Source organism: Cherax quadricarinatus, unplaced genomic scaffold (assembly GCF_038502225.1).
Source record: "Cherax quadricarinatus isolate ZL_2023a unplaced genomic scaffold, ASM3850222v1 Contig2854, whole genome shotgun sequence".
NCBI classification, from domain to species: Eukaryota; Metazoa; Arthropoda; class Malacostraca; order Decapoda; family Parastacidae; genus Cherax; species Cherax quadricarinatus.
In genome coordinates this window covers 30912-51138 of record NW_027197880.1, presented here as the reverse complement: position 1 = coordinate 51138, position 20227 = coordinate 30912, and the positions used below count along the sequence as shown (strand labels likewise).

The following is a 20227-nucleotide window of genomic DNA, read 5'->3' as shown; positions in this document are numbered from 1 at the left end:
AGAAAACTTCAGTCAAACTCTGAACATTGACTTTAGGAAATCAGCAAGGATTTATGATGATGGAAGTCGTCATTGTTTAAAGTCATCTATGTTTTATAGGAAGCTTGCAAATTCAGAAACTGTGAAAAGATCATGGATGGTATACTCTGAAAGCTCAGGAAAAGTGTACTGTTCAGCATGCAAGCTATTTTCTACCAAAGAAAATACCTTCACACGGGGGTTCAATAACTGGAAAAATTCCAAGCGTTTCGAGGAACATGAAAACAGCACCACTCACAGGAGCTGCATTTTAGCCAGTGTATTTCGTGCACAGAAAAAAGGCTTATTGGATTCTCATTTGGAAAATCAAACTGAAAAAGAGCGCACTTATTGGAGGAAAGTTCTAGAAAGAGTTGTTGCTGTTGTAAAATTCTTAGCTCTAAGAGGACTTGCTTTCCATGGAGAAAATGAGGTTTTTGGTTCGGAAAACAATGGCAATTTCCTAGGGATCATAGAACTGTTAGCACAATTCGATCTATTCTTAGCAAATCATGTGTCACGCCTTGGGAATGCAGGTACTGTATCTTACATGTCATCTAATATGCAATGAATTTATTGAACTGATGACTAAGAAGGTCCTCAATAACATCATAGCAGCTGTGAAAACTGCAAAATACTTTGCAATAAGTGTAGATTCAACACCAGATATTTCACATACAAATCAATTGACATTCATTGTTCGCTTTGTTGACTCCAGTTGTAAGCCTGTAGAGCGCTTTATAAAATTCATTCCTCTTTAAGGCCATGATGGAGAAACAATGATGAATGTAGTACTGGATACTCTGCTTGAACATGATCTCTCTATTATGGATTGCCATGACCAGAGCTACGACAATGCAAGTAACATGTCGGGTAAATATAATGGATTGCAAGCCCGTATCAAGCAAATCAACCCACTTGCTGAATATGTGCCCTGCTCAGCACATTCTCTTAATCTTGTTGGGTCATGTGCTGCGGAGTGTTGTGTCACTGCAGTTTCATTTTTTGGACTTTTACAAGCACTCTTTAATTTTTTCTCTGCTTCAGCGCATCGGTGGAGTATACTCAAGTCAACCATTCATGGAGATGTCATCAAATCATTATCAACAACAAGGTGGTCAGTGCAGCATGATGCAACACATGCTTTGAAAGACAGCTTTGCTGAAATACGTTCTGCTTTGATCCAAATAGCAGAGAATGAAGACCAGACAGCAACTACAAGAAGCGAAGCAGCCAGCTTAGCATCAAAATTGGAAGATTTTGAATTGGCCTTACTCTGTGTGCTTTGGGACTGTATACTGGAACGGTTAAATGCCACGAACAAGACACTTCAGAAAATTGAAATTGAAATGGCTGCTTGTGCTAACCTCTATGCAGGCTTAGAGGAATTTGTAAGCTCACTTCGCAATGATGAAGCTTTTGAAATGTTTGAAGAGAAAGCTAAACTGCTGGTGAAAGACTACAGTTACCAGGCTGATCATCAGCGGTCAAGGAAGAGGAAACGAAAATTTGAAGAGCCAGACAATGAAATTGTGTTGCTACCAAGGCAGAAATATAAGACATCTACATACTTTGTCATTCTGGATTCACTGATTACAGAATTGGTGAAAAGAAAAGAAATCTACCAGAATCTCAATGACAAGTTTGGATTTCTGTTCAAAATTACTACTATGCCAGATGCAGAATTGAGAGAAGCTGCGTTAAAGTTGCAATAACACCTTTCAGCAGATGTTCAGGACACATTTGTTGAAGAAATAGTTCATTTTTCTGGGTATATGAATCAGATTAAAGCTCCACTAGAAAAATTTGCGCCCTCAGCTGCTTTGAAACATTTAAGAAATGCAGGTATCTCAGAAACCTTCCCTAATGTTGACATAGTGTATCGCCTTTACCTAACACTTCCAGCTACTAACTGTGAAGGAGAACGTTCATTTTCTGTTTTGAAAAGAGTGAAAAACCAGCCAAGACAAATTGTGTAACCTAGCCTTGTTGACCATTGAGTCTGATCTAACAAGAAATATTGATTTTCAGAATATAATTGATGATTTTGCCAATATGAAATCCAGAAAAAAGTTTATTTAAGAAGTGCCTGTGAATATAAACAATTCTTTACTTTCTTGAGTTTATATGATTTGATAGTCTTATGCATGATGCAATGATAACAATAATGGTCAGTGATTTATAAAGGGAATAATAGTGCTGTAGTGGTTATGCTGAATATAATAGGTACATGATGTCACTACTTTAATAGCCTAACCTAGTAATACGATGCTGTCTTGAGTTTATTCTCTTTAAAATGCATGATTTAACAAGATAGTTATAATGGCTGTTGGTAAATGGTTTTGGTTGTCTTGATGTACTTTCCCTATTAAATTTAATCTAAATAGCCAGAATGTATTTAATTAGACCTTAAACAGGCTCACACCGACCCCCCCCCCCAAGCTGGAAGGGGTCGCTTCGCTTACCCATAACTCAAAGGTGCCCCGCCAATCTGAATAGCCTAGGGCCCGGAGACTTCTTAAACCCTTTACCGGGCAGACCCGAGTGAAGTCTGTCCTCATAGCGTGGTTTTTTGCGCACGTCCTACAACTCCCGCCACGCATCTAGGTTCCCATTCTCTATTTCTGACCAATCACAGACCTTCCCTGAGTCGCCCAGGCTGAGCGGTGATGGCGGCTGCTCGCTTCCCATTGGTCGAGACAGCAGAATGTAAACACTTATACCTTGCCGGCGCCAAAACTCGTGTTTCTCGGTATAGTGCTCCTTATATACTGAAGCATTTCACCCAATACAATGTCGGTAAGTACTGATTTGTGTGTCTAGTGTGTAAATGAATAGTTTAGCCATATTTTGATATATATATGAAGGCGTTGTGAAGCATATTACGAGTGCACCATGCAAATGAAAAAAGTGCAACAAAATAGGACCATGCCCGGCCGTTCCTGCCCTTTTAGGTGCAGTTTTCAAGTTTCGGTATATAAATATTTCAATAGAATTTGGTAGTGTATATATGAATTCAGTATTGGTCTGGGTGTGTACAGAATGTTTTTATTGTCCTTCCAGATCAATAAGAAATTGTTCTACGGTGAGTCCTCCAAGGCTACCTCGAAATTTGTCTGTGTTTGGGATGATACTGACTCAGATCAAGACTCAGATGACATGGATTTCCTGGATAGTGAGGATGAATTCTTGCCACCAGATGCAGAGGTGTCAACAGATGGGGAGGAGGAAGCTGCGCCACCACCAAAAAAAAAAAAATTGAACAAGAGGAAGAAACGTATTACTATGGAGGAATACCCTGATGAAGAAGTGCTTCAAGATGATCTTGCTTCTCAAGTAGACACCCAATGGAAGAATGAGGACATCCACAATGACCCTTTGCCTAAATATGAACATGAAAAGCCTGTTGAAGTTAGGTGTGCATATGATTATTTTACAGACTTTTTTACTCAAGACATGATAGACAACATTACATTTCAAACTAATTTGTATGCCAGGCAAAAAGACATACATACTACTTTTCAAACAGATTCTGAGGAAATGACTAGGTTTATAGGTATTCTGTTGTATATGGGTTACACTGTACAGCCATCCATTGAGGACTATTGGAGAAGTGCAAGTAGGACAATTCAAGTTGCAGAAGTCATGGGATCAAAGAGGTTTAGGTTGCTGAGGCGTACCATTCATTTCAATGATAACACAAAAAAGAAGGATAATGACAGATTCTACAAAATAAGGCCTCTTTACAATGGACTGACTAAAGCTTGCTTGAAAGTTCCAGCTACACCCAAGCAGTCTGTTGATGAAGTTATGGTTGCTTTCAAGGGTAAAACAGCTGGAAACCTAAGGCAATACATCAAAAACAAACCAGACAAGTGGGGTTTCAAACTCTTCTGTCGTAGCAGTGAAGATGGAATCATACATGATATACTGATGTATCAAGGTAACCCAACTTTTGAGAACCATCACATAAAGCTGTCAAATGAAGAAAATAAACTCCCAATGAGTTCCAGGATTGTTCTTGTACTTGCAGCATCTCTTGACCAAAGAAAAACATCAGCAGTCTATGCTGATAATTTCTTTTCAAGTCTACCTTTGGTCAAGGTACTGAGAGACAAGTATAACTGCAGGTACACTGGAACAATACGTGATAATAGATGTGGTAAGCCACAACTGATGCCTGTGAAAGAAATGCAAAAGAATAATGTGGCCAGGGGCTATTTTGATTTCCAAAGCAATGATCATATCCTTCTTGTAAGATGGAAGGACAACAAAGTTGTGACTCTAGTCACAAATGATGTCGGAGTTTATCCTTTGGCTCTTATTGAAAGATATGACAAGGCATCAAAGAAGAAAGACCACTTTGAGTGCCCAGCCATCATCAAGAACTACAACGCAAACATGGGAGGTATCGACAAAAGTAACATGTTGGTCCATCTTTACAAAACACCAATGAAATCAAAGCGTTGGTACATGCGGCTCTTTGCTTATGTTTTGGATGTTGCTGTTGTGAATGCATGGCTTCTTTACTGTCGTGATTGTAGGTCACTAAACATGCCATGCACACCACTGAAGCTATTCAGGCTTGACATCTCTGTCACTGCAAGATCCAAAGGACAAAAGTTCAACCGCACCAGCATGAGACGAAGTCGAGATTCAACCAGTACTTCTTTGGTTGGCAGTAATGAAGCTTTGTCAAAGGTGGAATACCCATCTGCATTTCAGTACCAACGTGCAGAAAGGCCAGATGACAGTGTGAGGCTGGATAAACAGCTAGGTCACTGGCCAGTGTTAGGTAAGCTGCTTTCATGCAAGTTTTGCAGCAAAAAGAATAATCATGTCACATCCTCATTTTGCTGTGCCATATGTAAAGTAAATCTGTGCATAAAGAAGGATAAAAATTGTTTCATGAACTTTCATTTGCAAAATTAGTGATGTGAAATGATTGTTCTTTCTCAGGGAACTCAGGAATATTTCATTTGTAAGTTGCATCCCATTGCAATGTGTCATTGTTGATAAGTAGTTCCTATTTCTATTTTTTTACTGGTTACAAATTGTTCAGAAACAAGTTCCATTTATGTTTTTTATATTGTCTACTTGTATAATAAATTTAAAAAATACTTATTTCGTTTTTTTACAACCAATGCAACATTGCAACATTCAAAAATGGTATACCCCCAACGGGCAGGACCGAATACACTCGGTCTTCGAATACCTGCAATTGCGCGAGATGTAACTTTCACAACTCTGTTTGGATGGTCTCAGTGACCTTACATTGAGTGGCTCTATCCCCTCATAGGAAATCTATTTCAAATTCACACTTTAGACTTTCTTGCCCCCTGAAGGGTTCCCGGCCCTGGTTCCACTTTACCGCTAAACTGTTTGTGAACGGTCCAACTCTCCTAGTATGATAAAGAATAAAATAACAAGTACTCAATAATAAATAAAAAATAGTAATTTATAGAACAAGGTGAGCAGACAGGTTTTTATTAGGCTAGGAAGAAGTATAAGCATAGAGGACATAACCTAGTAGGTGGGTGTAGGTCAGGTGGGTGTGGGTCAGATAGAGCACTGTAGACCACATACACACTCATGAACCATAACACACAATCCCACCTTCTACTTTTCACACAATAAACACACCCTCATATAGTGCCACATGCACACACACATTCACAAAACTCTCCTAGTATGTTAAAGAATAGGATATCAAGTACTCAGTTACAAACAGCAATTGGTAATTTCTAGTAGAACAGGACGAGCAGACAGGTGAAGCATAGAATACATAAACTAGTAGGTGGGTGTGGGTAAGTCAGGTGTGGAGAAATTTTCTCCAGGAGGGCGGTATCACTCCCCTTCAGCCCCTTCAGCCCCTTTCAGCCCTGAGGGGCCCAGCCCTCTCAGAAGGGGCAAATATCTTGTTTACTGCTACAGCAAGTAATTGACCCCAGATGCAGTACCAGTATGTGACGTGGCTCGACATTCCGTGCGGTCCTGTGTTGCAAAGTGTAGCTTAATAAAAGACAGTTCATCTCTTACCTTAGCAGGACAATTAAGGAAAATCCTGCTCCCACTTTATTACCATGGTAAAAATAGTGTACATTGTTGTCTATGCTTAAGACAGCAAGAAACAAACATTCTGCTTTGCTTCATCGAGGAAGTGGCAAGGAAGCAAAAGTACTAGGTCAGCTTTTCCTTTGTGCTGGGGGCAGTGATGGCGTGGGGCGTTGTGGCGTCTTCAGATTACTTTTGACTCTACTGAGAGTGACACTGATGCCAGGATAACCAACAAAGAACGATCTGTGCGCTAGTGTGAACAAAGTATCTCATAAAACAAAATAAACACTTAAGAGAAGTGTGATCAGCTTCTTTAGTGATAAGATTGTGAACAATAAAGACAAATCTTGTGGAACATAGTGTACCAGTGTGCGTATTCCTAGACTATGGAAGATGTGGACATCCAAGGACACTTCAGCTTCTATCAAATCACCGATATCTGTCGAAGGTGTGAAGAACACCATAGCTCACGCTACAAGAGCAAGGTAGGCTACGAATTTCTTGTGGTATGGGGGACTGTGCAGTTCTTGAGTCGCAAGGAGTTTGTAATCAACCTATAGTCAGCAGTAAGGTGCGGACTTTTGAGCCCAAACAAGTATGTAATTTGTCAGCAATCAGTGAATGAAATATGCTGACATAACACCCCCTAGGGGTAATTTATAATCTTACAAATTATAACTCTTTACAACCCGTTGAGAGATGACTTCGACAGCTTCTCAAGACCTCGTCTGCAGGGGCGGCTGTGCAGGCGATGAGCTGTCTTTCTAAGTTAAGTTTTCCTATATTTAAACTTAACTGGTAATCCCATTTCTCAACATCAGGTGTGAGTCAGGTCAGGCCAAGTAGAGAAGCAATGTAGACTTTGTCAAATGCAGACTCAACATACACACTCATACACAATCCTACCACTACTCTTCACGCACTTAATAAACCCACACTCACATAGTTTCACACACACACACACAATCCTTAAGTCATGTGGAGGAGTCACGCAGATTGAGCTCTTGTTTTGGAGGTAGTTTCTGACTGTGCCATAGGGAACAGAGTGTGGGATATAGGTGTGTGCAAGCATAAGAGTGCATATAATCACTTAAACCCCGAAAAAAAGGAAATATAAGTGATCACAGAAGAGAAAACATAGAAAATAGTGCCAAGTGTTAAGTGCCCACCCTGATCAAGGAAGGTGAACCCTTGTGTACCAGACCTAAATAGCATCACCATACATTACTTAGTGGAGTATTTGAAGAATAAGTGCGACTCAAGACCAGGGAGATAAGAGATATGTATAGATGTGTCAGTAAGTACAGTGAGCACAGTGAAAAAGTTAGATGAGCTAGTGACTACAGTGCCTACAGGAAGGTAGTGGAAAAATTACCGAGAAGCATCAAGCATCTTCAACTAGGCGGGACCCAGGTACTGTCCGGACCGACATGATACTTCAGCAACACTGCAGCCACACGTAATATTCACCTAGTTGAGTTGTATGGGGTCAACAATACCAGTCTCTAGTTGGAAACTGGGGTCACTCTCCTGGAGCTATCAGAATTAGAATAAGCAGCATTTATTAGCATTTAATAGAATTTATTGAGGTGTAGGAAAGTTAAGCAGGTAATGAGATGTAGCAGCACACACACACACATACAAACACACACATACATCCCACCAAGAGCAAAGTCATGAGGATTGGGGAAGGGCAAAGAAGACCGCAGATGGAGTACAGTCTAGGGGGCCAGAGACTACAAACCTCACTCAAGGAAAAAGATCTTGGGGTGAGTATAACACCAGGCACATCTCCTGAAGCACACATCAACCAAATAACTGCTGCAGCATATGGGCGCCTGGCAAACCTCAGAACAGCATTCCGACATCTTAATAAGGAATCATTCAGGACCCTGTACACCGTGTATGTTAGGTCCATATTGGAGTATGCAGCACCAGTTTGGAACCCATACCTAGCCAAGCATGTAAAGAAACTAGAGAAAGTGCAAAGGTCTGCAACAAGACTAGTCCCAGAGCTAAGAGGTATGTCCTATGAGGAAAGGTTAAGGGAAATCAACCTGACGACACTGGAGGACAGGAGAGATAGGGGGGACATGATAACGACTTACAAAATACTGAGAGGAATTGACAAGGTGGACAAAGACAGGATGTTCCAGAGACTGGACACAGCAACACAGGGACACAGTTGGAAGCTGAAGACACAGATGAATCACAGGGACGTTAGGAAGTATTTCTTCAGCCACAGTGTAGTCAGGAAGTGGAATAGTTTGGTAAGCGATGTAGTGGAGGCAGGATCCATACATAGCTTTAAGCAAAGGTATGATAAAGCTCATGGTTCAGGGAGAGTGACCTAGTAGTGACCAGTGAAGAGGAAGGGCCAGGAGCTTGGACTCGACCCCTGCAACCTCAACTAGGTGAGTCAACTAGGTGAGTACACACAGTGGGTGAGGCCTAGTGTTACAGAATTGAACATAATTTTAAGCACACAAGACAGTGCACAGTGGGAACCAAGCTATCGGGTACATATGTAGTACATACGTGAGTAATAAGGAATGCTTACATAAACACACACACAGGATGAAACTGTCAGGCACTTGTAAAAGCTGTAGTACACATGCACACACACACACACACACAGGATTTCACACCTTCTTGTAAAGTGACCTGATAACCCTCCATCCCTCTTACACCCCATGTTCCCCCCCATCTCCCTCTCTATCTATATACCTCTCCCCCTCTCTACCTCTCTCTCTCTCTCTCTCCCATCTCTCCCCTCTAACATCTCTCCCAATCTCATTATCCCTCCCCTATCCAATTTCCCATCTCTCTCTCCCTCCCCTCTCCCATTTCCCATCTCTCTCTCCCCTCTCTCTCTCCACCTCCCCTCTCTCTCCCCCTCCCCCTCTCTCTCTTCCATCTCCCCCTCTCTCCCCCTTCTCCCCTGTCTCTCCCCCTCTCTCTCCTCTCTCTTTGTCCCCCCTCTTTTTTTTTCTTTTTTTTTTTTTTTTACACAGGGTTTGACAAGGTTAAGGATCCCTAGCTTTATTGACAAGCTATTTACAGGTTAAGGATTCCTAACTTTATTGGCAAGCTAAGAGCTGTTACCTACATCAGCTCATTTGAAAGCATTTTTATTGTTATGAGACATACAAGTAGGGAACAGGATGAAGTTGGAGCCATCTGTGGGCCAGCATTTTCATTTGATCAACTGACTTTATCTCGTTGACATCATTATGCTGTACGAATGTGTTCTACATAGAGTGATGACCAAATATTGGATGGAAGAACAAAGGGCAAATCATTTATGGCAAAGAGAAAAAGTGTTGTGCTCAGAACACATCCCTGAGGGACACCTTCAGCTTGGATAAAGTTCGAGGAGAGCACATTATTGACTCGAACATGGAAATGTCTGTCAGTTAAAAAGTTCTTAAGGAAAGATGGTAGATTGCCTCGGAGGCCTAAGGAGTGGGCTTGGGCCAAAATATTATACCTCCAAGTTGTGTCATATGCCTTCTCAAGGTCAAAAAATATGGCAATAACTGAGTGGTTATTCGCAAAGGCATTACGAACAAACGTATCCAAGAATAGTAAGGGGTCTACGGTAGAACGGCCCTTACAAAAGCCATATTGATGAGTGGAGAGACTGTTGTGTGTCTCTAAATATCACATTAAACGTCTGTTTACCAGACGTTCCATCACTTTGCAAACTGCACTGGTAAGAGCAATGGCACGATAGTGGGAGGCTTCATGTCCAGTAGTACCCGGTTTGCAGAAAGGGAGAACAATGGCAGATTTTGACAGCTGTGGAAGAACGCCTTGTGACCAAATAAGATTGAAAAGGCGTAAGAGGACTGCAAGGGCTGACTGATGTAAATGTTGTAACGTACGAATATGAATGTCATCGGGCCCAGCTGTCGATGATCGATGATCGGCAAGCTGAGAGTGTTGCCTCCAGCTCCTGAAGTGTAAAAGGCATATTATACTGTTCTTCTCTAAGAGAAGAAAAGTCCAAGGGTGCTAACTCTCTGGCAGACTTTGAGGAAAGAAACGAGGGACAGAGATGGAGCCCCAGAGAAATACGGACAAGATGATTGCCAATTTCAACGACATCTAGAGGGTTTGCTATACCAACACTGGCAACCCGTAGAACAGGAGCCGGGTCAGGAGAATATTTACCACTCAGTTTCCGTACTTTTTTTCAGACTGCACTCATAGAGGAAGCAGAGGTGATGGTGGAGACATAATCTCGCCAGCAAGTGCGTTTAGTGTTATGGATGACACAGTGAGCAATCGCAGGCTTCTGCTTAAAATCAAGAAGTCTCTCAGTGGTTCTATTGTACCGGTACCTGCCCCATGCTGAGCGTTTCAAACGTACTACACGATCACAAGCAGGAGACCACCAAGGTATGCATTTCTGAGAATGCCTGCCTGAGGTTTGGGGTATAGAATGAGAAGCTGTGGTTAAAACTGAGGACGAGAAGAGGTGTAAAATCTCATCAATGGAGGACGAAGAAGGAACCTCACTAAAAAAAGTTAGTTGTGAGTAAAGGTCCCAATTTGCCTGATCAAGTTGCCAGTGTGGGTTATGAAGAGGTGGTGAATATGAAGGTGAAGTAAGAATGATTGGAAAATGATCGCTGTGATCCAGGTGAAGTTTAGTGCAGCAGAGGAGGGGTAGACTGAGAGATTGATGCAAGGGAGAGTATGAGTACGAGGAACAAAATGGGTGGGAGTACCTGTATTTAAAACATGGAGGGGGTGGGAAGCAAGAAAAGCCTCTAACTGAATGCCACGGGAATCACAGTGAGACCCCCAGAGGAAATAATGAGCATTAAAATCGCCAAGTAACAGAAGTGGTGGCAGTAATGACGAAACAAGAAAGGCAATATCCAGAATAGATAATGCCCAAGAAGGAGAGAGATACAAAGAACAGAGTGTATACCATCTATGCAGATGGCTACTGGCTGCTGTGTAATGCAGTTGGGTAATGACTGGGGTAGCCATGACAGCTATCAATATGACAGCTTTCTGAACACTTTACATGCTGCCCAAAGAACATTTATCTCATGTAAGGAAATTAGATCAAATAAAAATGACCCAAAATGGATGAATAGGCTCAAATGTCTTTTAGGGCAGAAGAAATGAATTTATAGGCATATCAAAAGAGGTGAGGGTCATCTTATGAATAAGTATATTGACATTAAGAGGGATGTTAAAAATGGGATAAGAAAAGCTGAACAGGAATACGAAATTAAAGTTGCTAGGGATTCGAAAACTAACCCAAAAAGTTTTTTCCAGGTGCATATTACAAAAGTTAGAGATAAGATAGGTCCTCTTAAAAATTTTACTATGGGCATCATACTGACAAAGAGAATGAAATGTGCTCGATTTTAAATAATTATTTTCTCTCAGTTTTTACACAGGAAGACACTAACAATATCCCAGAAATTAATTTTTATAGTGGGCTTGTAGAAGATAAACTATGTAACATCACAGTCACTAGTGAAATGGTTATGAAAAAATAGACCGACCAAAACAAAATAAATCGCCAGGTTCTCATTAGCTTTTTTCAAGGGTTCTTAAGGGATTCAAAATGGAACTCTGTGAACCATTAACTAATATTTTTAATTTTTCTCTCCAAACAGATGTCTGATATGTGGAAGATGGCTAATGTAATTCCTATTTTTAAAGCAGGAGACAAGTCGTTACCTTCAAATTACCGCCCAATAAGCTAGAATCAATTATAGCTGATATAATAAGTCATCTGGACAAGAATAATCTGGCTAAGCATGGATTCACGAGAGACCGCTCATTTAATTTATTAGCTTTCTTCAGTAAAGCTTTTGAGGCTCATGAACACGATATTATTATTATTATAATAAAAAAGAAGCGCTAAGCCACAAAGGCTATACAGCGCTGCTGGGTAGGGAAGGAAGCGAGGGTATTGGGCGGCAGAAGGGAGGAGGGATGATCAGTAGGTTACAGAAAACAGCGGGGCAGGGGATAGTATGGGGGTAGAGGGTAGCAAGAGATTGAGGTAGAAAGGGCTGAAGGTATCAGAATTTGTGAAGTAAGTCAGTTGTTGTCAAAAAGTCAATGAGAGAGTCCGGATGAAAGGTGGGTCCATCAGCGAGAAGGGAAGGTAAAGAGAGAACAGCGGAGCGAAGACGACGACAGAGGTAAATTCTGCGTGCTCGTTGATAAAGTGGGCAGTCCAACAGAATGTGGCTGACTGATCATGGAGCTTGGCAATTCTCACAGAGAGGAGCAAGACGCCTCTCCATGAGATATCCATGAGTAAGACGAGTATGGCCAATGCGAAGACGGGAGAGAGTAGTCTCCCAACCTCGACACTGGTGATAAGAAGACGGCCAGTAACCTATACTCGGTTTAATAGATTAAAGTTTGTTGCCGATCATAGTAGACCAACGTTGTTGCCAACGGGTGTGAAGGTGGGAAGATATTGCAGCAAAATAGTCCGTAAATGGAATACCTCTATAAGAAACTGGTACGTCATGTACTGCTGACCGTGCAGCAGTGTCTGCCTGTTCATTGCCCTGTACGTCAACATGACCAGGGACCCAACAAAAAACAATATCTTTATGCTTGGTAAAGATGCGGCGTAGCCAAAGTTGGATACGGAGGACTAAGGGGTGAGGTGTATCAAATTTTTGTATAGCCTGTAAAGCACTAAGGGAGTCTGAGACAACCACAAATGACGACACAGGCATAGATGCAATACGGATAAGTGCTGTAAGGATGGCATATAATTCAGCAGTAAAAATACTAGCCGAAGATAGTAAATGCCCTTGTACGATGCTGTCCGGAAACACTGCTGTGAATCCTACGCCGTCAGAAGACTTAGAGCCATCTGTGTACACAGCAATGGCATGAGAATGAGAGTGAAAGTGGTCAAGAAGAAGAGAGCGGGAAGCGACCGTAGTCAGTTGGGCTTTCGAGCAAGGGAGGGAGAAAGAACAGACTCGAACAGCTGGAACTTCCCAGGGGGGTAGGGAAAAGTGAGATGCTACATGTACATAGAAAGGTGGTAGTTGAAGAGTAGACAAGAGCGAATGAAGGCGAAGAGAGAAGGGACGGAGTAAACAGGGGCGGCGAACAAATAAAGAATGTCTACTAATATCAGTGACCATTCTATAAATGGAAGGATTGTGGAGATCATGAGAGCGTACATAGTAGCGCAGGCAATGGGCATCACGGCGATCGGATAAGAATGGAACGTTCGCTTCTGCATAGAGGCTCTCGACAGGGGAAGAGCGAAAAGCACCAAGGCATAAACGTAATCCTTGGTGATGAATGGGGTTAAGGCTAGAGAGAGTAGCAGGAGATGTCGCTGAATAGATCTGGTCACCATAATCAAGTTTCGATAAAATAAGGGTGGAATGTAGGCGAAGGAGGGTTCGACGATCAGCTCCCCATGAAAGATGAGCAAGGGTTTTAAGAAGGTTCAGCCGGCTGTGACAAGTTGCCTTCAGAGAGGTAATGTGAGGTTTCCAGGATAACCTACGATCAAAGAGGAGGCCCAGAAACTTGACTGTATCACGTTCAGGGATACGGGAGCCATAGAGGTACAAAGGATGATCGGAGATGACAGAGCGTCTAGTGAAAGTAATTTGGTGGGTTTTAGTGCTGGAAAATTTAAACCCACGTGTGGTGGCCCAATTGGAAACACGGTCGACTGCATGTTGGAGAGAAACTGTAATGAGGTGACAGTCAGCGCCTGCACAGGCAATAGCGAAGTCATCAACATAGAGTGATGACCAAATATTTGATGGAAGACTAGAGGCCAAATCATTAATAGCAAGGAGAAAAAGTGTTGTGCTCAGAACACATCCCTGGGGGACACCTTCAGCTTGGATAAAGTCCGGGGAGAGCACATTATTAACCCGAACATGGAAATGCCTGTCAGTTAAAAAGTTCTTAAGGAAGGATGGTAGATTGCCTCGAAGGCCTAAGGAGTGGGCTTGGGCTAAAATATTATACCTCCAAGTTGTGTCATATGCCTTCTCAAGGTCAAAAAATATGGCAATAACTGAGTGGTTATTCGCAAAGGCATTACGAACATATGTATCCAAGCGTAGTAAGGGGTCTATGGTAGAACGTCCCTTACGAAAGCCATATTGACGAGTGGAGAGACTGTTGTGTGTCTCTAAATGCCACACTAAACGTCTATTTACTAGGCGTTCCATTACTTTGCAAACTGCACTGGTAAGAGCAATGGAACGATAGTGGGAGGTTTCATGTCCCGTAGTGCCTGGTTTGCAGAAAGGGAGAACAATGGCGGATTTCATTAAAGGTCCCATCAGGAAAAGGATCTGAAGAATACAATAAATTATAGCCTGAGATGTGAGAAATAACAGCAGAGTGTAATTTTGGTTCCTGTAAGCAAACACCAACAGGGGCAAACTGGGAGAGTAACATCTGAAGCTCACCCCGATTACCCCTGAGGCTGCGTATATTCCACTGTAAATAGGCCATGATTGGCAATGATAAAGATACTTGAAATCCGCAGGTAAGGGTTCCTGTGGACTAGAGGGGTTAGAAAAGTCCACATGCGGAGGCAGTGGAAAACGTTCAAGCAGTGAAGGAACGGTGCGCTGTGAAGAAAGGAGTTGCGCAGATGGAGCAGAGGAGGGAGAAAGAGCGGAAGGTGGATCAGTGTCCATTGATGGTTTGTTCTGTGCAATATATTCAGAGATTGCTTCAAGTGTTTCGGAATTCAGAGACATCGTATGGGAGACAATATTGGAAATGGTAGGGGGAGGATGAGTAAAGATTGGAACTGTATTGGACTGTACCAAGGTAGGGAGGGTCGAAAGGGTGGAGGGAACTGGAGAAGCGTGGCAGGGGACAGAAGAGGCAGGAACCTGGGAGGTGGCAGAAGAGGAAGAAACTTGGGAGGGAACAGGGGAGGAAGGTACAGTACGAGGAGGAGGGTGAACCTCTACACTTGTAACTGAGCCAGTGAGAGGGGAAGAACCAGGGACAGAGACAGGGAGGGTAAAATGAGGAGGTGGAAGATGGGTAGAAGGTGTTAACGGACCTTTTTTTGACTTTTGAGAAGTAGAGGGACGATTGGGAGGTGTCGTAAGAGGTCTCGTCGATACTGAGGCTTGTGAGAGAGAACTCGAAGAAGCGAGATTAGACTGAGGCATTGAAGTAGGGACGTCTGAGCCGAGGACAGCAAAAGGATTAGATGCAGGAGTGACTATGGGAGAGGTAACCACAGAGGTGGGTGTAGAAGATGGGATACCAGAAGTGGAGGGACGTTTTGAAACACGGGAATAAGAAACACGTGGGAGTCTCCCTTGGAGGCGGAGATGAGAAACTGCCATGGCATAAGGGAGACCTTCTGTCTCTTTGAGGTAACGGATTTCCCGCTCGTTTAAAGACTCGACAACGGCGAGAGTACGAAGGGTGAGCCTCATGACAGTTAAGGCAAGAGGGAGATCGATTGCAAGACGTATTAGAATGGTCATCGGCACCACAGACTGGGCATTCGGCGATAGATCTGCAATATTTCGCTGGATGGCCAAATCGCCTGCAATTTCTACACTGTTGTGGTGTAGGGATCACCTTTCGAACTTGTAACCGATGTCCTGCTATATAAACTGAGGATGGGAGTTCTCGGCTGTCAAAAGTTTAACGAGCCACATTGCTAGGGTATCGTCTCCGCCCGCGGGCAGGAAGAACGTGTCTACCTTGAGGATTGGGAGATCTTGGAGGTCCAGCTGTTCAAGAATGTCAGTGCCACGTCTGGAAATTTTGTTGAACTATGGTATGGGGCAGAATGACGGTACCACTACAAGAATTGAGGGAATGATGTTTTTCAAGAGTGACAGGAACAATATCGATATGGGAAAGACGAGAGAGCTCATGAGCCTGGGTAGCATTCTGTACGGTAATGATGCGCATACCGCTCTTAAGAGCATGAAAAGAAATATCTTTACCAACATGGCGTAGGAGTGCCTTGCCAATATTATGGTCAGAAAGATAGGCAGTAGAGGAAGTCGATCGTAAAGTGAAGAATTTAGTCCATTGTTCAGTCTGAAACTGAGTGTGGAAAGGTAGTGAAGGACGTGTCGATCGTTTCTGAGAAGAACGAGAAGGTGGAGAAGTATCATCAGCAGGTAATTGTCATTGGCGTTTAGGCGTGGGACCAGAGTTGGTCCGACGTGGAACGGGTTGGCAATTTGAAAATTGCTGCACCGTAGAGGGAGAGGCCGGAAGCATAGTCAGAGGAGAGCAAAGGTCCGATAAATCGAAGGAGTCAGTCGAGGCCTCAGTACCTGAAGCGGGTGAGGAAACAGCACCGGCAATAGGTACAGAGGCATGAGGAGTGTCTGAAGAGTGGTCCAAAGACGAGGCGGGGTCAGAACGGGATGCGGTATCAAGAAGGGGCCCGGGGGTAGTAGGTTCATGGACTAGGGCTGCCATGGTTAGGTTACTTCTTTCTTTTTGTTTTTAAGAAAAAAAAAGAAAGAAGAAAATAAAATAAAAATAAAAAAAAAGAATAAAAAAAGGGGGGACCGGGGAGGGATAGTTCCTAGGAGGAATGAAAGGGCCAGAAATCTCCCTCCGCGCCCAAGAGGACCTCAGCACCGCAAGTAGCGCAGATGCAGCATGGAACCCGTGCCATACCCTACCCATCATGCTAGTAAACTAACAATCCGGGATAGCAACTTCACATCTGCCGAGCTACCTCGGTGGACAAAAGAGAGGGAGGCCGGATATCCGCCACAAACCATACCTCCTTCGGCAACCACCCCCGGAATCCGAAAGGTGGCTTCCAAAGATACACCCATCGCCCGAAAGACACCCAAAGCTACTCCGGGATACCGGAGAGGGATCGGGACATCCCCAGGCTATTCAGATTCCACGGCAAACTACGCCACTGCCAAGAACCTCAATGGAATGGGATAGACCCCGGTATCCTTTCCCCTACCTAGGAACTAGCGCGCCTGTGGGAGAAATCCCAAAGGCCAAAAAGAGGAAGGGCAAAAGGGAGGGGTGGGGAGGAGGAGGAGGAAAGGAAAAAGGGGAGGATGGGATAGGGGAGGGAAGATTGGGGGGTAATTAGGTTCGGTCTGAGGAAGAAGACCGACAGGTCTAATTCCTCAGACCAAGAGCCTCTTCACCACGCCAAGGAGCCCCCCTTGAAGAGGTCATGAACACGATAAAGAAATTGATATTGTTTAGATTTTAGTAAGGCTTTTGATAGAATACTGCACAAAAAACTGTTAAAGAAAGTGGCAGCTCATTGCATTGAAGGAAAAGTGCTCTCATGCATCGAGTCATGGCTCACAGACTGGAAGCAGTGTGCACAAATGGGGTTAAATCCGAGTGGGAATCTGTAACAAGTGGCATTCCACAGGGATCATTCTTCGGCCTGTTGTTTATAATATATATATCAATGATCTTGATGAGGGAATTACAAGTGATATGAGAAAGTTCGCTGATGACACAAAGTTAGGTAGGATAATTGATTCAAACGTAGATGTTAGGGAACTTCAGGAGGATTTAGACAAACTCAATACCTGGTCAGAAAAGTGGCAGATGCAGTTCAATGTAGATAAATGAAGCTCATGAGTGCCCATAGCCCCTAGCACTTATAAGTTAAATAATGTAGAACTCAGCCATACAGATTGTGAAAAGGACTTGGAGGTTATGATAAGCAGTGACTTTAAACCAAGACAGCAATGCCTAAGCTTACATAATAAGGTAAACAGATTACTGGGATATATATGAAGAAATGTAAGCAACAGAAGTTCAGAGGTTATATAACAGCTATATACATCTTTAGTAAGGCCTCGCCTAGATTACGCAGCTCAGTTCCGGTCTCCATATTACAGAATGGATATAAATTCATTAGAAAACATTCAGTGTAGAATGACTAAATTAATACACAGAATTAGAAATCATCCTTATGAAGAAAGATTGAAGACCCTTCAATTACATTCACTTGTTAGACGAAGAATGAGGGGAGACATGATCGAAGTGTTTAAGCGGCAGATGGGTATCAATAAAGGGGATATAAATAAGCTCTTGAGGATCTCTGAGAGAGAACCAGCAGTAATGGATTCAAATTAGACAAGTTTAAATTTAGAAAGGATATAGGAAAGTATTTGTTTGGAAATAGGGTAGTTGATGAATGGCACAGTCTGCCTAGTAGAAGATTGAGACACTTACACAACATATGGGAATCTTTATTTTGGAAAAATTTCACCACACAGTGGCTTCATCAGTCCAATACAAAGCAGAAAGGTGTAAGGAGAGGAGGAGTTTGAGGTAATCAGTCCCTCAGCCTGCAGTCGATGTGTTCAGTCTATCAGTCTTGTAGAATGTACAGCATAGGGCCATAGACATGGCTTATATACTGTAGTCAGGTGAGGCGAAGCAGGAGGAGGTGGGGTCATAGTGGTACCATGCACTAGTCTAAGTAGGTCTTCATGCAAAGGTGGACAAGTTTTGAAGAATTATTTTTATCAAGATCCCATGATGATGCAGTCTGACAGTTGTGATAAATGGTTTTGAAAATGACAAGTTGAAGATTAAGACTGATGAAGCCACTGTGTGGCAAAACGTTTCCTCAATAAAGATTTCCTATGTTGCGTGTCTCAATCTTCATTAATGAGTGTGTTTAATGTATCCATCCTTACTGGTGTTGTGCCAGAGTTGTGGAAGATGGCTATTGTGGTTTCTATCAAATCAGGGGATAAGTTCATCCCTTCAGATTACCATCCAATAAGCCTGACAGCTATAGTAGGCAAGTTATAAGAATCAATTATAGCTGGCATTATTAGAGGTCACCTTGAAGAGCCTAATTCGATTAATCTCAGCATGGGTTCACGAGAGGTCATTCCTGCCTGACAAATTTACTGACGTTCTTCAGTAGAACATTTGAGGCAGTTGACAGTGATAAAGAATATATTGTTTATTTGCATTTCAGTAAAGCCTTCGAAAGAGTACCTCACAAGAGACTCTAAGAAAAGTGGCAGCTCATGGTATAAGAGGTAAAGTTCTAGCATGGATAGAGGCATGGTTTACCAACAAAGCAGAGAGTTTCCATTAATGGGGTCAAATCTGAATGGGGATTGGTCACTAGTGACATTCCAAAAAGATCAGTTTTAGGTCCTCTCTTGTACATAATTTACATTAATGACCTTAATGAAGGGATTACGAGTGGCATAAGCAAATTTGCTGATGATACAAAGATAGGCAGCGTGATGCATTCTGAGGAGGAGAGCAATGAACTCCAGGAGGTGTGATGAATGGTTTAGAAAACTGACAAGTTGAAGATTGAGACACTTATGCAACATTTGGGAATCTTCGAGGAAACGTTTCACAATGCAGTGGCTTCATCAGTCCAATACAACCAGAGAGAGTTGAGGCAATCAGTCCCTCAGCCTGAAGTCAATGTGTTCAGTCAATCAATCTTGTAGAATGTACAGCATAGGGCCGTAGACGTGGCTTATATACTGTAGTCAGGTGAGGCAAAGCAGGAGGAGGCAGGGTCATGGTGGTATCATCCACTAGTCGAAGTAGGTCTTCGTCCAAAGGTTGAACAAGGTTAAAGAATTCTTTGTATCAAGATCCAATGTATCCAAGATTCCCATATGTTGCATAAGTGTCTCAATCTTCAACTTATCAGTTTTCAAAATCATTCATCACAACTGTCAGACACCGCATCATTGGATCTTGATACCAAGAATTTTTCAACCTTGTCCAACCTTTGGATGAAGACCTTCTTCAACTAGTGGATGGTACCACTATGACCCCGCCTCCTCCTGCTTTGCCTCGCCTGACTACAGTATATAAGCCATGTCTATGGCCCTATGCTGCACATTCTACAAGATTGATGGACAGAACACATCGACTCTAGGCTGAGGGACTGATTACTTCAACTCCTCCTCTCCTTACACCTCTCTGGTTTGTATTGGCCTGATGAAGCCACTGTGTGACAAAACGTGTCCTCAATAAAGATTCCCATATGTTGTATAAGTGTCTCAATCTTCAACTTCGGGAGAATTTGGACAAATTAATGACTTGGACTGAAAAATGGCAGATGAAGTTCAATGTGGATAAGTGAAAGGTACTAGTCCTCCGTAATGACAATAACCCTCGAAGCTATAAG

At 42.7% G+C, this 20227-nt stretch overlaps 1 protein-coding gene across 1 annotated transcript; it reads left to right on the top strand.

Moving 5' to 3' along the window:
- The first annotated feature begins 2547 nt into the window (after positions 1-2547).
- Positions 2548-11810, top strand: LOC138851928 (piggyBac transposable element-derived protein 3-like). The gene is made up of 4 exons (XM_070081482.1): positions 2548-2817; positions 3082-4813; positions 10278-10417; positions 11721-11810. Exons 1-4 carry the CDS (start codon positions 2812-2814, stop codon positions 11808-11810), a joined length of 1968 nt encoding a protein of 655 aa, XP_069937583.1. The 5' UTR covers positions 2548-2811.
- The last annotated feature ends 8417 nt before the right edge of the window (positions 11811-20227 follow it).